This window comes from Hemicordylus capensis, chromosome 4 (genome assembly GCF_027244095.1).
Source record: "Hemicordylus capensis ecotype Gifberg chromosome 4, rHemCap1.1.pri, whole genome shotgun sequence".
Lineage (NCBI taxonomy): Eukaryota > Metazoa > Chordata > Lepidosauria > Squamata > Cordylidae > Hemicordylus > Hemicordylus capensis.
In genome coordinates, this window is record NC_069660.1 from 130,922,889 (window position 1) to 130,938,805 (window position 15,917).

Sequence of the window (15,917 nt, forward strand, 5' to 3'; positions counted from 1 at the left end):
TCAGCCAGCGACAGCTGAAATGAGGAAGAACAAGATTTGTTCAATTGGTTTCAATACTGCCCATTCCAACCAATTTGCTCCATATATGCATACAGTGCCTTGAGTTTAAATGCTTTGGTTTATTGCTCTTTGCTTTCAGAGATTTCTCTTTCTGCTGAGAGCGCCTCCTAAATAGTCTTCATTGTGTTACTTGACAAATCTCTATCTTACAGTTTACATTTGCCCTCTTCCCCCCCCCCTTTTTTCTTTTCAGGAAAGTAAAAGTCAAGCTATGTCTACCAACTTAAAATATCTTTCCTTGGGGATATTGGTCTTCCAGACAACTAGTTTAGTATTGACTATGCGTTACTCTCGGACACTGAAAGAAGAAGGACCTCGTTATTTATCTTCAACCGCAGTAGTCATTGCTGAGCTTTTGAAGATTATGGCCTGCATTTTATTGGTCTATAAAGACAGCAGTAGGTGTCTTGTCATTTTTTTCCCCTGTTACCTTTTTAACCTTAGCAGGTACCAGTTGATAATGTCGTTCACATGACTTACATACCTGGCGGTGGGGAGGGTGGGTTGGGGAGGCAGGCTTCTTATTTATTTTTTATCTATTTAACACATTTGTATACCGCCCAAAATGCAAGTCTCTGGGTAGTCTACAACAAAAAACGGTTCTTCCTACTTCCCTGCACACAAATGGCGGTGATCTGAAGGCTCTGCCGCTCAGGTGGTAACAAGTGGGGCTGCGCCAAGAAGCAGAGCCCGAAGCCAGAGGAGGAAGTCCTCCATCATCCCACAATGCATAGCACTAGGAGTGTGGTACATTGTTGGGTGGTCTTGCCACCTGGCTTTGTGCATGCTCAGGCTGCAGGCAGCCCGAGTGTGCACACAACCAGGGACTGGGTTAGAAGGGTGTACTCATGCCATTCTACCTCAGAAAAGCCCAAGTAAAAAAAAAATAAATCGAGCTAACCAGCAGGGCAGCACCAGACTCTGGCTGGATTCCATCGCTCCACAGGAGCAGCCCTACCCAGGTACGGCTGCTCATGTGAACACCTCATTATTTTGTTAGTATACCATTTATATTTTAGACAAGAAACATTGTCAGGATCCAAAAGGGGGAAATATGTGGGTATGGGGGAAAGCATACACAAAGCTGAAACCTTGAGAGGAGAGCTGGTCTTGTGGTAGCAAGCATGACTTGTCCCCATAGCTAAGCAGGGTCTGCCCTGGTTGCATCTGAATGGGAGACTAGAAGTGTGAGCACTGCAAGATATTCCCCTCAGGGGATGGAGCCGCTCTGGGAAGAGCAGAAGGTTTCAAGTTCCCTCCCTGGCTTCTCCAAGATAGAGCTGAGAGAGATTCCTGCCTGCAACCTTGGAGAAGCTGCTGCCAGTCTGTGAAGACAATACTGAGCTAGATGGGCCAATGGTCTGACTCAGTATATGGCAGCTTCCTATGTTCCTTACTTCTTGATGTTGCTGCAGAAGTTAGCCATGCTGAAGACACCAGCTGCTTCTAAATGTGCGCAGAACCTTGGCCCTTCATTGGCAAAAACTAGATATTGTGGTACTTTCATTCACACAACTCATTGCATTATTGCAGATTTGCATAGTTATACAGTACGGATGCCTCTCTCTCTCCCTCCCTCTGTTTGCAAATTAAAGCTTCCAACACTTGCAGTAACTACCATATGTAATTGTTACTTAAAAACTGCAAGTTAAAAAAATTTATGTGTTTAAGTTTTTAGCAGAACTCTGGTTCAAATTAAGAGGACACAACCTAACCTGTCAGTTTTTAAACTTCCAGTGATGATAATGATGATCTCTCTCTTTGCACAGAATGCAATTTTCGAGCTCTGAACAGAGTATTACATGATGAAATCCTTAACAAGCCAATGGAGACACTTAAGCTTGCTATTCCATCAGGGATTTACACATTACAGAATAACCTGCTATATGTTGCCTTGTCAAATCTAGATGCAGCCACTTACCAGGTACTGTACACTTTCGCCTTTTTTGAGGATAGTTCAGACAACTCATGAATTTTTTTAGTCATCTTGATTTTTGTCTTCTCAGGTCACGTACCAATTGAAAATTCTAACCACAGCGTTATTTTCTGTGTCCATGCTCAGTAAGAAATTAGGTGTATATCAGTGGCTTTCATTAGTGATTTTGATGACTGGAGTTGCATTTGTACAGGTAAATATTAACAAATATCCTCAATATTAACTTTCAGAATACAGTATCATTTGTTTTACTGTCCTGTATGTTGATTAGGTTCAATAAAAATTCAAACAGCTTTATAAAGTGGATTTCAAACTTCCTGTTTTCAGGAAATGTTTTATACCAATTTGTCTGCTGAGGAAACTCTTTATCTGTTTTAACATTTATGTCCCGCACTTCCTCCAAGGAGCCCAGAGCAGTGTACATGGTTATGTTTATCCTCATAACAACCCTGTGAGGTACATTAGACTAAGGGATAAGTGATTGGTTTAGAGTCACCCATTGTGTTTCATGAATGGTGATTCGAACTCTGCTCTCCCTGGTTCTAATCCAACAAGCTATCCACTACACTACACGGGCTCTCTGTCTGTTTGCCACAAAACTCTTTGTTGCAGAGCATTCTGAGTGTTCCAGGGTGCTTTGAGAGTCTCACTGCCAGGAGTGTAGCTATAATGGAGCAAAAGGGTCCAAAGAACCCGGCCATTATGAAGGCCTCCGAAACATTTCGGCGCTGGTGGGGGGGGGCAGCGTTTCAGTGCCAGCAGGGGTAGTACTTTAAGGGTGGGGGAGGGTGTACTCACCCCTCCCACTGCATTTCCCCCACCGGCGCTGTTATTTTTAAGCCTCTCAGGGTGGCAGCGTTCCTCCCTGCCGCCCCATCCCCCCCATCAGCCGGAAGTAGCGAGCGCGTGTGCGCCCGTCATGCATGTGTGCATGCATGGCAGATGGGCGTGCACGTGCTCGCTACTTCCGGCCGATGGGGGGAATGGGGCAGTAGGGAGGAATGCTGCCGCCCCGAGGGGCATAAAAATAACAGAGCGCCGGTGGGGGAAATGCGGTGGGCGGGGTGAGTACACCCTCCCCCGCCCTTAAAGTACTACCCCTGCTGGTGCCGAAGACCTTTGTGCACATCCCTAGACAGGGATTCTCAGTGTTGGGTCCCCAGATGTTGTTGGACTTCAGCTCCCATAATCCCCAACCAAGGGCCACTGAGGCTGGGGATTATGAGAGTTGAAGTCCTATAGCATCTGGGGACCCAACATTGAGAATCCCTGGTCTAGAACACATCAGCAACTCATGTAGTTCTTTGTTGCAGGAGATTATAGTGACTGACAAGATGCTTTCTGGGAAACTTTTCTTTCATTATTAATCTTCTTATCAAGGAATCACTGAAATGCTTTTGAAGTGTTCCAGGGTTCTCTGGAACACAGTTTGAGAGCTTCTGCTTAAAAGAAGAAAATACAGTCGATCCTTTCTAGAGTGAGATATATTATATGAACAGGAATATTTGCACAGACTTTGCACTTTTCAATTCATTTCCATTCTCTTCCTTCATGTTAATTAAAAGCCCTATGACTGTCATTCTGTGTAACTGGATTTAAAATATACCATAATCTGGTGGCCCACATTCATTGGGTTTATTTTGATTTTCATAAAATGTGTTTTAGGTTTTTTAATGTACATCTAGCATGCTCTATATTTTTAGGTGTGTGCAGACAACTAGCACACCTTATATTTTTCAGACAGACTGGCTAGTTGAGCCTTCTGTGCTATAACTGCTCCAGCTTCTCATGTCTGCCTACAGTGCTTGGTGGCGGGGGCAGAGATAGATACTCTCAGCAATCCTGCTGGGAGTCTGGGGAGCAAAGCCGGCAAACTTCTGGCATGTAGGCTTAGAGACACTAAAAACAGGCCAACTATGCCAGAGGGCAACTGCATAGAGGCAGAGAGTCCATTATTACTTTATCTCAACCATTTTGTTCTGACATAAAAGGGAAAGGAGGTTGTCTCACAGAAAAAAGTAGATAGTTTTGTATCTTTTTGTCACTTTTTGTAAGCAGCAACCAAAACCCAAAGTTTGCATTCTGTTAATTTTACTTAGCAACATGCCTACACGTGTTTAATATACAAATTTCTTTTGCTTGTTTCCTTTAGTGGCCATCAGATTCACAAGCAGCCACAACGAAAGAACTTTCAGCAGGATCACAATTTGTGGGCCTAATGGCAGTTCTTATAGCCTGCTTTTCAAGTGGATTTGCTGGTGTGTATTTTGAGAAAATTTTGAAAGAAACAAAACAGTCAGTATGGATTAGGAACATTCAGCTAGGTAAGTCTTATTTAGAGAACAACCCAGAACAGAGATTCAGATCTCTGTCAGAATGTAATCAGAGTACCTCAACATGCTGTGCATAATCAAATTGTCACAAAAACATATGCCAAATGTGCTATTAACCTTGCCAACAGGAACTTCAGAAGTTACATCCTGTTCTGGATGCAGTTATTCATTTAAACGCCCATGAGTCAGCTTATGTTGTTTGATTTGTGATAACATCTAAAGGGTAGTGAGAGTATGGCTGAGATCCAAGGTACTGAGTAGCTAGTTCCATGCCCAAGGCTTTTGGTCTGGTTTTCTTGAACAGCATTCCCCTCCTCCCCACTTCTGTGTCACATGACAAACCTCTTGTGAAACTGAGGGGACTGTTGAAAGCAGTTTGTAAGTTCACACAAGGAGTCACCTGTTCAAAGACAAAAAGTCAAACATCCCACTTGGGGTTCCGATACCCTTACACAAGCCTAAACTAAATCTTTGGATCCCAGTCTATGTGTTACACTAGGACTGGATTAAATTTGACTGCCTCCAATTTAAACTGTAATCTGAATGTAGTAATTCTATATCCCATGTTCTTATCCTAAGAAAAGCAAGCAAACAGGGAACCTCCATGTGTCCCACAAACATTTTTAATCAGTGCTTTAAGCTATTTTCCTTTATGTACCGAAATGCATGAAAAGAAAATGCAATTTTGAAACAAATGTTTTTTACAAGAATTGGAAATAAATGTATTGTCACCCAGCAACTGATCACAGAATTATAGATTGCCATTTTAAAGGCAAAAAGAAATTGCATCATTGCCTGAACATATTGCCTAGATGTCCTCTCAGCCTATAGAAAAGCTCCTCTCCAGTAAAAGGCCTCATATTAGCAGCTGAATCTATCTGTAGTTATTTATTAATCACCTTTCTGCTAAAAGAAAAGATCCCATTCATGGCCCCATCTCTAACAGAGATCTGATTGGTGGGGACTAGAAACAAGGCTTTTTCAGTTGTGGCCCCTCAACTTTGGAATGTCCACCTGAAAGAACTTCACCATAAAACCAACTAAAGACATCTTTTAAAAGAGACTTTTAAATGTTTTATTTGCTGCTTATGTCTGGTAGGTTTTTTAAGCTTGTAACTTGTAACTTTTAAATCTGGTTTCAATTTTTATTGTTTTATATGGTATCCATTTGATTAATTTTGTGAGCCGCCCAAAGCTGTATGTACTGGAGGGGCAGGGTATAAATATTTTTATAATGTACAAAGATCTAAAATTGATCACACAATAGCAAAAACAATAAAAGGCAACAGCAAAGTTAAAACCATTTTAAAAGCCAAGGAAAACAGAGCTGAGTTTGCTCTGCACCTAAATGTCAATTGTGAGTGGTCTAGCAGGCCTCCTCAGGAAAATGATTCCAAAGACACCGCAGAGAATGCCTTGCCTGAACACCCAGAAGACTTCACTTTTGTGTAGAGAAGGAAACCACAGCAAAGTTTCTCCAGCAGATCTTGGGGAGCTTCATAAGGGAGTAGATGTTCCCTTCCCTCAGATTTGCTGAGGCAACTTAGGGCTTTAAAGGCCATAACAAACCCCGTGAACTGGGCCCTGTAGGAAACAGGCAGCCAGTACAGAGATGGGCCAACAGGTGTAATGTGTTCCTGCAGCCAGCCTTTGTCACCCAATGAGCTGCTGCATTCTGTATTAGAGATCACTTGCAGCCCTTTTCAAGTGCAGCCCCATGCATAGCGCATTACTGTAATTAATACAGGGATTTACCATTCTGCATCCATGTGCATTTGAATGTCATTTTCTTTTTACTATTAATTTCATTGCCTTTCAAATTCTGTCATGTCTTTCAGGATTTTTTGGTGGCATATTTGGAATGATGGGTGTGTACATTTATGATGGAGAACTTGTCTCGAAGAATGGGTTTTTTCAAGGTTATAACAAGCTCACCTGGATAGTTGTAGTTCTACAGGTAATGCATCTAAAGCATTTGTATTTACAAAAAAACCCCAACCCCAGCTATGCTTATTCTTTCACAGAATGAGTGTGTTGTCTAAGGAAATAGCCATTGCAAGTTATATTAGGGCTACAGCACCTAAATCATTGCTCGACAATTCTCAGGTGCCAGCTTGCCATGGGGCCTTAGTCAGGTGATAGACATCTGTCTATCTAGGTGATAGACAGATGTCATGGAGGAGAGGTCTATCAATGGCTACTAGTCTGAGGGCTATAGGCCACAGTTTCTCAACCGCCGGTCCCCGGACCACTGCCGGTCCCCAGGGGGTTGAGTGCCGGTCCGTGCAAGTCCTTTAACACCCCCTCCTTTTCAAGCATGCCAGTCCTTTAACACCCTGGAGATTGGCTCCCTGGAGCTAATTTTTAACCAGGCAGCCTTCACTGCAGGGCTCTGTCTTCCTCCGGAGTCCCAGACAGCCTTTTCTCACTCCCAGCTAATCTCTCCAGTCTCTTTGATGAGAAGAGATAGCGAGAGCGAGTGACGTCACTGGTATGCAGCCGGTGAAACACACACGAGGCAGGTAGCAGGGCGAGTGAGAGGGAGTGCTTGGCTTGGCTGGAGTGCTGCATGCATAAACTATGTTCTGAACCTTCTGCATGCATAAACTCTGTTCTGAACTACTACAGAGGAGGAACAGAGGAAGGCAGGCAGGCAAAAGATAAGAAAACAAACAAAAGTAAGCAACAGTGCTGATCAAATGAAAAAAGAAGGGAAAGATAAGACGAATGAAAGGGGTGGGGGTGAGGGGCGGGCTGATCATGTACTGACTCAACAAAAGGGGATGAAGATCAAATAAAATGGGATTTTTAAAAGCAAGCATACAGGAGAGAACAAGTACAATCTGTGTGAACTGAGAAATAAAATGTGGGGGGGGGGATGAGGGAGATGAAGAAAGGGGTGGCTAGGGTGAGCTACTGACTTACCAAAAAGGGGATGAAGCTAACATAAACTGGGATTTTTAAAAGCAAACATGCAGGCAGGAGAGAGAACTAGTGCAATGTGTGTGAACTGAGAAAACCAGTGGAAAAAAGAGATCACGAGAAAGGGGATGGAGTCGGGGCTGGGTGTAGCAAGGTATGAAATGGTGAATAGAGGAGAGAGAAGGAGGAAAAGAAGAATGAAGAAGAGTCCCACTAAAAGTCTTCCCACTCATGTGTGAGTACATAGTACTCCCCCCTCCCTTAAACCTCTGCCTAAAAATCATTACAGTTGTAAAAACCTGGATATATATGAATGTGTGGTATGAAGGGTTAAATCTCCCACCCCATTCCCTGTGGTTTACTTTCCTAATGTGGATAGCAATAGCAATAGCACTTACATTTATATACCGCTCTATAGCTGGAAGCTCTCTAAGCGGTTTACAATGATTTAGCATATTGCCCCCCAACATTCTGGGTACTCATTTTACCGACCGCGGAAGGATGGAAGGCTGAGTCAACCTTGAGCCCCTGGTCAGGATCGAACTTGTAACCTTCTGGTTACAGGGCAGCAGTTTTACCACTGCGCCACCAGGGGCTCCTGGTGGATGCCATATTGATGTGCAGAGTTCATTACCATAACATTACCTTTTCAAGCTAATGAGTGTTTTAGTTCTGAGTGTACTGCTTGGAGGTTTTTTGGATGATGTTTGGTTACAGACTTCCAGTATGATATGAGATGTCATGTTTTAAGCTTCCTATCAATTAAGTTGATAAGCTGGTTTTATGGTAGCAAACATGCATTGTCCCATTTGCTAAGGAGAGCAAGGGCAGTGATTCCAAATGAAGAGAGGAGGAAAGCTGGAGGGGGAGTACTGTGTGTGTAAGAGAGAGTACTATTTTAAAAGCAATATTAAATTACTATTTTTATGCATTTAAGAAGCAAGATATTATGTATACAGGAACTTGACACAAGATCCTGCCTGCATGTTTATATGCAAAATAGATAGATGAGGAGTAAGAAAAGACAGAATTGGAAGAATGGAGTGTAAGGCTGCAACCTATTTTTAAAATATGGTAATGTTAAATCTGGACTGGACAAATCTCAGGTGCCAGGGAGCCATGATGTCTCATCCTTTCCTCCCTCCCCCTTTTGAGCCAGAACTTCAAAAGTTAAATATTGATTAAATTCATTTTCATTAATTTCACTTTGATTTAATTGATTAAGTGTTGTTTTAATAATCAGCACCCTAAAAATTGACCTCGGCCCCCATGAGCCAAGTCACGGTCAGTTTTGGCCCATCAGGACATTTGAGTGTTGAACACCTGTGAACGCCTGTACTAATAGATAAACTTGAAACCCCTTTGCTAACTGCTGGTCTGGGACTAGAAACTGCACACAAAAAATGTAGCAGTCCTTGAAACTCTGCATGACGAATTTAGCGGTCCTTGACTCCAAAAAGGTTGAGAAACACTGCTATAGGCCACCTCCAGCCTCAGAGGCAGGATGCCTCTGAATACCAGTTGCAAGGGAGCAACAGCAGGAGAGAGGGCATTCCCTCGTCTCTTGCCTGTGGGCTCTTCAGAAGCATCTGGTGGGCCACTGTGTGAAACAGGAGGCTGGAATAGATGGGCCTTGGACCTGATCCAGCAAGGTTCTTATATGACCAGGAGATGAGTGAATAAGCAACATGGGGGTGGGTTGCTCCCTCCTCCACTTGGTTCTATTCGTCACTGCTGGCTGAGGGATGGATGCCACCAGGAAGAGGGAAGGAACAATCCACCCCTGCCCTACTTGCGCACTCCTCCTGGTTGCACCCATCTGTTCAGGCAGGCAATATACAGATGCAACTGGGAGAAGTGAGCAAGCAAGGCAGGGCATGTTGCCGCCTCCTATTGTTATTCATGTCCATCTGGCTCATGCAGGCATGGCAATGGACTAACAAAGCAGTTCCCAGCCTTTATGTGGACCATTGCATCATCCTCCAAAGCTTTTGCAGTCCACCACATAAGCAAGCCATTTTGAACACAGCCTATGGCTGATGGGAGTCAAACTTGTATATCAAGGGGTATTAGAAACACAGCTGTTTCTAATAATCATGCTCATTCACAAACATATTGCACTTGGCACAGGACATTACCTGCAGTTGGCCTAGTACTGGGGAAAAGATAACTTATCTAATGATTATATTATTACATTACTCCCCGCCCAAACCACCTGCAGTAGTCTCACGGACCACAGGTTGGGAACCACTGGACTGATGCAAAGAGGTTGGAAACTAGCAGTGCATCTTCCTTCTTCTGCAGCCCAGCAGCACAAGAGGCAGTGATTTCTGCTGCTCTCCTGTCCCTCCAAAAGAGCTATTCACTTGTAGGAATGTAACCCTGAGGGTTGCACTGGAAGAAGGAAGACCAGCTACTAGTTTCCAAACTCTTTGACTCCCCGCAGGGCTTCTTCCATTGCTTGTGGGGAATGTGAGCCATTGTTTTAATGTTGTTTTAGTAAGGCTGCAACATTTAGCCAATTAATCAGTTTGATTACCCAATTAAAAACCTTTTGGCTACTTGAACCTTTTGCTTAGTTGAGCAGTTGCTGTTTTTTAAAAACTTTAAAGAAGTACCTACAAAAGACTGCAGGTGGTAGATGTAATCTTAGAAGATGCATTCTGCCTTATCTTGCATAGTAGGAAATGCCTCAGAAGATGTGACACGTGTGCATAATGTAAAACCATTTTTCCCTTTTTCCTTCAGAGATGTTTTGCAGTATGCAAAATGTATGCATGTGCAGATTTAATCCATTAAAACACAATTAACAGACTAAATTTTTTAAATTAAGTGACAGCCATACTTTTTCATGTTTTGTCAGGCACTTGGAGGCCTTGTGATAGCTGCTGTTATAAAATATGCAGACAATATTTTAAAAGGATTTGCAACATCTTTGTCTATTATATTGTCAACATTAATTTCGTACTTCTGGCTACAGGATTTTGTCCCTACAAGGTAAGAGCAGCTTATATAAATAATTTGAAAATGTAAATGTCTGGTGTGGATATAGATGCATATGTAATTATATATTCATACTTTGGCAGAGGTTCTTCCATGAATGAAAAGTAAATTGTCCTCATGCAAAGGGCCCTTCTGTGAGTAGAGGGGGGTCCTTATGTCAGCATAACTCTCCTTTCACAAACAGTAGCAGCTTCAAGTGACCAAGAGATGCTTTGTTAAAGGTTTGGATTAAGACTTACAAAGTGATCCCACTTCAGCTCGAGGTCGAAGCTGAGAACAAACAGATTTAGAAAAGATTAAGAACCAATGTTATATTTCAGCTAGAAGCCTGTTTTCTAATCTAATCAAACTTGACCAAGGGGAAATGACCAAATTCAGAATGCAAAACATCTAGCAGATTTACTTTGTGTTTGTTGGTACAAGATTCATGTACATTGTTTCTGAAAAGAACATTTGCTGATACATTCTCCATTTATTATAAAAGGCACTGAAATAGTAAATATTCGGATCTGAATGTTTGTTTAAAACAACACGAATTAAAAATATTTGTGGTGACTGGACATTCTTCTGAAAGTTTAATGGAGTTCCATACATGGTATATTCAATTGTCACTTGAAACCTCTCTCTCCAAAAGGGTAAACAGATGCTGACTTGGATTATACTGTGTTCATTTTAAAAACTGAAGTCACTTCTTACCACAGTGTCTGTTCAAAGCTGGTCTGCCTTCCTCTGTTGGTGAACAGTGCTGGGCCTGCATTTCTTTTGAGAAGCAAAATGTGACACCATAAGAACAACCCTACTGGTTCAGGCCCTAGGCCTCTCTAGTCCAGCATCCTGTTTTACACAGTGGCCCACCAGATGCCTCTGAGAAGCCCACAGGCAAGAGGTGAATGCCCTCTCTCCTGCTGTTGTTCCCCTGCAACTGGTATTTAGAGGCATCTTGCCTCTGAGGCTGGTGACAGCCTATAGCCACCAGACCAGTAGCCATTGATAGACCTGTCCTCCATGAATTTTTCTAAGCCGTTTTTTAAAGCCATCCAAGCTAGTGGCCATCACCACATCCTGTGGCAGATAATTCCATAGATTAATTGTGTATTGTGTGGAATAGTACTTCCTTTTGTTGGTCCTAAATTTCCCAACCTTCAGTTTCATGGGATGACCCCTGGTTCTAGTGTTGTGAGAAAATGAGAAACACTAGCCAACCCTGCACAGAGTATCTGTGTGCTCTTTGGGGCCGGCGGTTACCTCTCCCCCCAGCTTTTGCCCCAGTCTCCGCTATAGGCCCAGCCGCCTCTCCTCCCCACCGCCACCGCCACTTCTGCCCCCACTTTCTTCCCCCCTCTTGGGCCTTGCCTCCACAGCCAGGCCGGGCCCACTGCCTCTGGCCTCCATGGCCGAACTGCCGCCGTGGCAACCAATCCTCCTGGGTGCGCCTCAGCCAATTAGGCGTATCCGCTGCCCAGCCAATCAGCTGGGCGCTGGGACGCACATTCCAAGGCACACCCAGGAGAATTATAGATAGACTAGCCGACCCTGCACAGAGCATCTGTGTGCTCTTTGGGGCCGGCGGTTACCTCTCCCCCCCACACACACCTTCTGCCCCAGTCTCCGCTTCTGGGCCCAGCTGCCTCTCCCCACTGCCACTTCTGCCCCCACGCTTTCTTTCCCCCCTCCTGGGCCTTGCCTCCATAGCTGGACCGGGCCTGCGCCGCCTCTGGCCTCTGTGACTGGGCCCACCGTGGCTGTGGCGACCAATCCTCCTAAGTGCGCCTCAGCCAATCAGGCGTGTCCGCCGCTCAGCCAATCAGCTGGGCTGCCGGGACGCATTTCTCCTGGGCACACCCAGGAGAATTATATATATAGATAGATAGATATCTCTGTCAACTCTCTCTACTCCATGCATAATTTTATACACCCCTATTCTGTCTCCCTGTAGTCACCTTTTCCAAACTAAAAAGCCTCAGATACTGTAGTCTTGCCTCATCAGGAAGGTGCTCCAGGCCCCTGATCATCTTGGTTGCCCTCTTCTGTACCTCTTCCAGGTCTATAATGCCCTTCTTAAGATGTGGTGACCAGAACAGTTTCATTTGAACAAGTCTGAGTATGGGGAGATTTCCCTGAGAAAGAGTATTCTTTTTTTCAAAAGTATTTTTCTGCAAACATCTGGAGAGCTGAGGGTCTGTTTGTTTTTCTTCAAGCACTAAATCAGTTATTTCATCCAGAGGAAGCACTTCATTTGCTTGTCTCAGTCAGATACTGGTAGTTCAGCATTGATAAATACACTTGCTAGACATAGGAACATAGTAAGCTGCCTTATGCCGAGTCAGACCATTGGTCCATCTAGCTCAGTATTGTTTAAACAGACAGGCAGCATCCTCTCCAAGGAGACTCTCATAGCCCTATCTTAGAGATGCCAGGGAGGGAACTTCCCGCTCTTTCCAGAGCGGCCCCATCCCCTATGGAGAATCTCTTACAGTACTCACACATTTAGTCTCCCATTCAAATGCAAATCAGGGTGTACCCTGCTTAGCAAAAGGAACCATTCGTACTTGCTACCATAAAACCTGCTCTCCTCTGTGATGATAAAATTGTTGCAGTATGTACACAAGCACACCATGCTTCATTAGCTAACTGCCAATTCTAATATTCAAGGAATTACTTTTGGCCTAAATTAGCTTGCTGCCTAACTGCATTATCATATAATCTGGCACAACCTTCAGGTAATCCCAGGATTCATACGTAGTTCAGTTCTGAGCAGACTGTGTAAACTTAAACACCTTGCCCCTAGAAGGCGAGGTACAGAACAAGGTCATTCCTGAACGTGCACAGCCAGCTGCTAATTTCTTTTCTTTGAATCTCATGCACAGTTGACTGAACACAATGTCAATGTCGCTGTTCTGAGGTACACAATTTCTCTGGTGACTTTCCTTCCCTATTCCTTCACTTAAAGACAGAATATATTCCAAAGATAGAAACCATCCATGTATTTCATTGTATTTTTATTCTTAATAAAGTTTCTTTCCCCATTTATTGGGTATTGTTTGCAAAAGAATTAGAATATTTGTGGTATCCTTGCCTTTCATTAGCAGACTACAGTTGCATGGCTCTGTCTGGAAAATGTAAAAGCTAGAAATGTGCTTTTAAACAGAAGAGGGAGCTATGGCGTAATTAGAAAAGCAAAACTAATGAACATTCCAGTCTCAAATTCAAAGATAATGCGCAAAACATATACATTCTAAATCAGTATTACCATGTCTTTTTTTTATCTTTTTATTTAGTGTATTTTTCCTTGGAGCCATTCTTGTAATAGCAGCAACATTCCTATATGGTTACGATCCGAAGCCTACAGGGAATCCTACTAAAGCATAGCAGACTCTTCCATGCCAACCTGTTTTGCCAAGACTGTGCATTAAGGACCTCAGAATAACTCTGTGTGGAGGACTTGATCATGTACTGGAAAGGAAGAGTTTACACTGTATCTGCAGAATGACAATATGTTAAATAATGGTTTATGGGAGACAAAGAATTGCAAACAAAAAACTATACTTACCTCTGGAGAAAGAAGGAAGGCCTAGAGCAAAACTTGAAGGGAACACTCTGGTTCTTGTACCTACAATTAGAAGTGCTTCCAGCTTGAACTCTGAGGCTGAATCAGAATGATTTACTGTTTTTGACAGCTACAGAATTGCCCTATGCACTCTTCTTGCAAGAGCACATGACATTTGTTGAATCGTATCTGTTTTTTGCAAATTGACTATTTCATCTTCCTAAGTATTTTTTTTAACTTGCTGTATATCTGTATTAAACTGAAATAAGACTTACAATGATGGTTCTGATTAGGTATTGCTATTTAAAAACTTGTGAAATATAACTGAAAGGCATCATTATTTCCAGATTTTTAAGATTTTATATAGAAGGCTGAATTAATAAACAAATTGGTGTTGTATCACATCTATACACATTTTTTTACAATAATGAGACACTTTCTTGGTAGGTTCCATGAGAGGAAGAATGTAATACTTTTATCATTTGTGGATCCAATGAGAAGGGGTGTGTGTGTGTAGATGGGTCAGGTCAGTTGCACCCTTCCTAGTCACTTAAATGGGAGCCTTACAATCTACAGAAACCAGTGGAGGTTGCAGTACTGCAGTGCCTGGTGGGTTGCTTCCACACTTGGGGAATTTGGCAATGATACAGTGCCATTGTTGACATCAGATATGAGTGTGCTTGGTTCAGAGAACATTTTAAGCAACAATGTATTGTACTTAATGTATGGTATGTTTCATTGTTTAAAAATCTAATTTGAAGATATTTTTAAAATTGTATTTTTTCAATTAGTCATGTAAATGTTTAAAGGTATTATAATTGCTCCTTTTGGAGCCGCAGTGATATATCATGTGCATATACTGTACTATATTACAGAGCTTTTAAAAAAATAACTTTTAAGAATTATGTCACAAAAGTTGTTCCGTCTAGTCTTGAAATTTCATGGTCAGGATATATGCTAATTGTATTAATCAAGACATGAAAAATAGTTACTGGGCAACAAACAGCACGGTCCATCCCTGTGCACATGGAGATATCACTTTAAGGCCCAGAGAGCCCTCTCCCTCCATAGTACTTCTGAAGAAACTCCAAAATTGATTCTGAACTGGGCCTAGATTAGATGGCTCCCATTCCAGGTAATTGCCAGCGATGTAGGGAGGAGAGCTCCATTTAGCCCTAAGACTATTTCTAATTGCACACATGGCTGTAGTTGCAGTAGGGATTATGCCCATCATGTTTTGAGAGTTCAAAAATAAACTTTTCAGGAATACCAGCCGTACTTATGGCAGTGGGCCAGTTTAGATGTTACAGAAGGTTTCGTGTTATGTCTTCTGTCTCTCCATGCATTTTATATGAAACTATAACATGTTAACTAAGCCCTCAATGGATAGGATTGCAGCTTCCTGGTGGTGATTATCATGATTGCTGTGCTAAAAAAAATCCTCTGCCACAATCTTGGGAATTTGTGCTGGGAAGCTGTGGCTATATGAATGGAGGGTATGTTGGCATACTGTGGTTCTCCATGTCCCTGGAAACGTTGAGCCACATGGGATGGAAACCTTTTTGTTTGGTTTGTTTCTGTTTTCGGAAATAATTGATCCAACTCAATGTGGTGGGCAAGTGTGTTAAATTGCTTACAATAACATATCAAAATAAGGTAATATCTGTATTACACCATGCCTGCAAATCTGTTCAACAGCCATGGCTTTTCCCTTCTTCCTCTAGCGTGTCCTGTCATGGAATCCTTGGGAAAAATAGGAAATCGTAAGCAAGTTTCCTCTTGACGCTTAAGGGGATTCCTTGCAGGAAGCCATGAGCTAAACTGGTTTACAAATGGCTTAAATGTATAGTGTCAATATGTTCCAAAGATCTAATTCTGTTCTGTAAAAATAGTTTAATAACTATATTTATCAAGGAATTCTTTCAGTCAAAGTTCTCAAGGAAAGAGTTAGGTTAGTGTACGGTGATTTCACAGCCAATTTTTTTTAAACATTGCTGAAGAATTGAAAAATAAAATGCTGATGATCATTTGCCTACATCTCCACTGATAATGGTTAAAGTAATTTATGTTCTTTATATTGGTATTGATGATAAATAAAGTGCTTAAAATGGCAAAA

General features: G+C 42.5%; 1 protein-coding gene across 3 annotated transcripts in view; it reads left to right on the top strand.

Moving 5' to 3' along the window:
- Positions 1-15,917, top strand: part of SLC35A3 (solute carrier family 35 member A3) — a 30,795-nt gene extending 14,878 nt beyond the window's left edge. For all 3 annotated transcript variants that reach the window (XM_053243886.1, XM_053243887.1, XM_053243884.1), the window contains exons 2-8: positions 254-458; positions 1,830-1,984; positions 2,067-2,189; positions 4,149-4,320; positions 6,168-6,286; positions 10,115-10,248; positions 13,533-15,917. In XM_053243886.1, the coding sequence (XP_053099861.1) occupies positions 272-458; positions 1,830-1,984; positions 2,067-2,189; positions 4,149-4,320; positions 6,168-6,286; positions 10,115-10,248; positions 13,533-13,623 (981 nt within the window). In that variant the 5' untranslated portion in view covers positions 254-271 and the 3' untranslated portion in view covers positions 13,624-15,917. The remainder of the gene's footprint in view (positions 1-253; positions 459-1,829; positions 1,985-2,066; positions 2,190-4,148; positions 4,321-6,167; positions 6,287-10,114; positions 10,249-13,532) is intronic.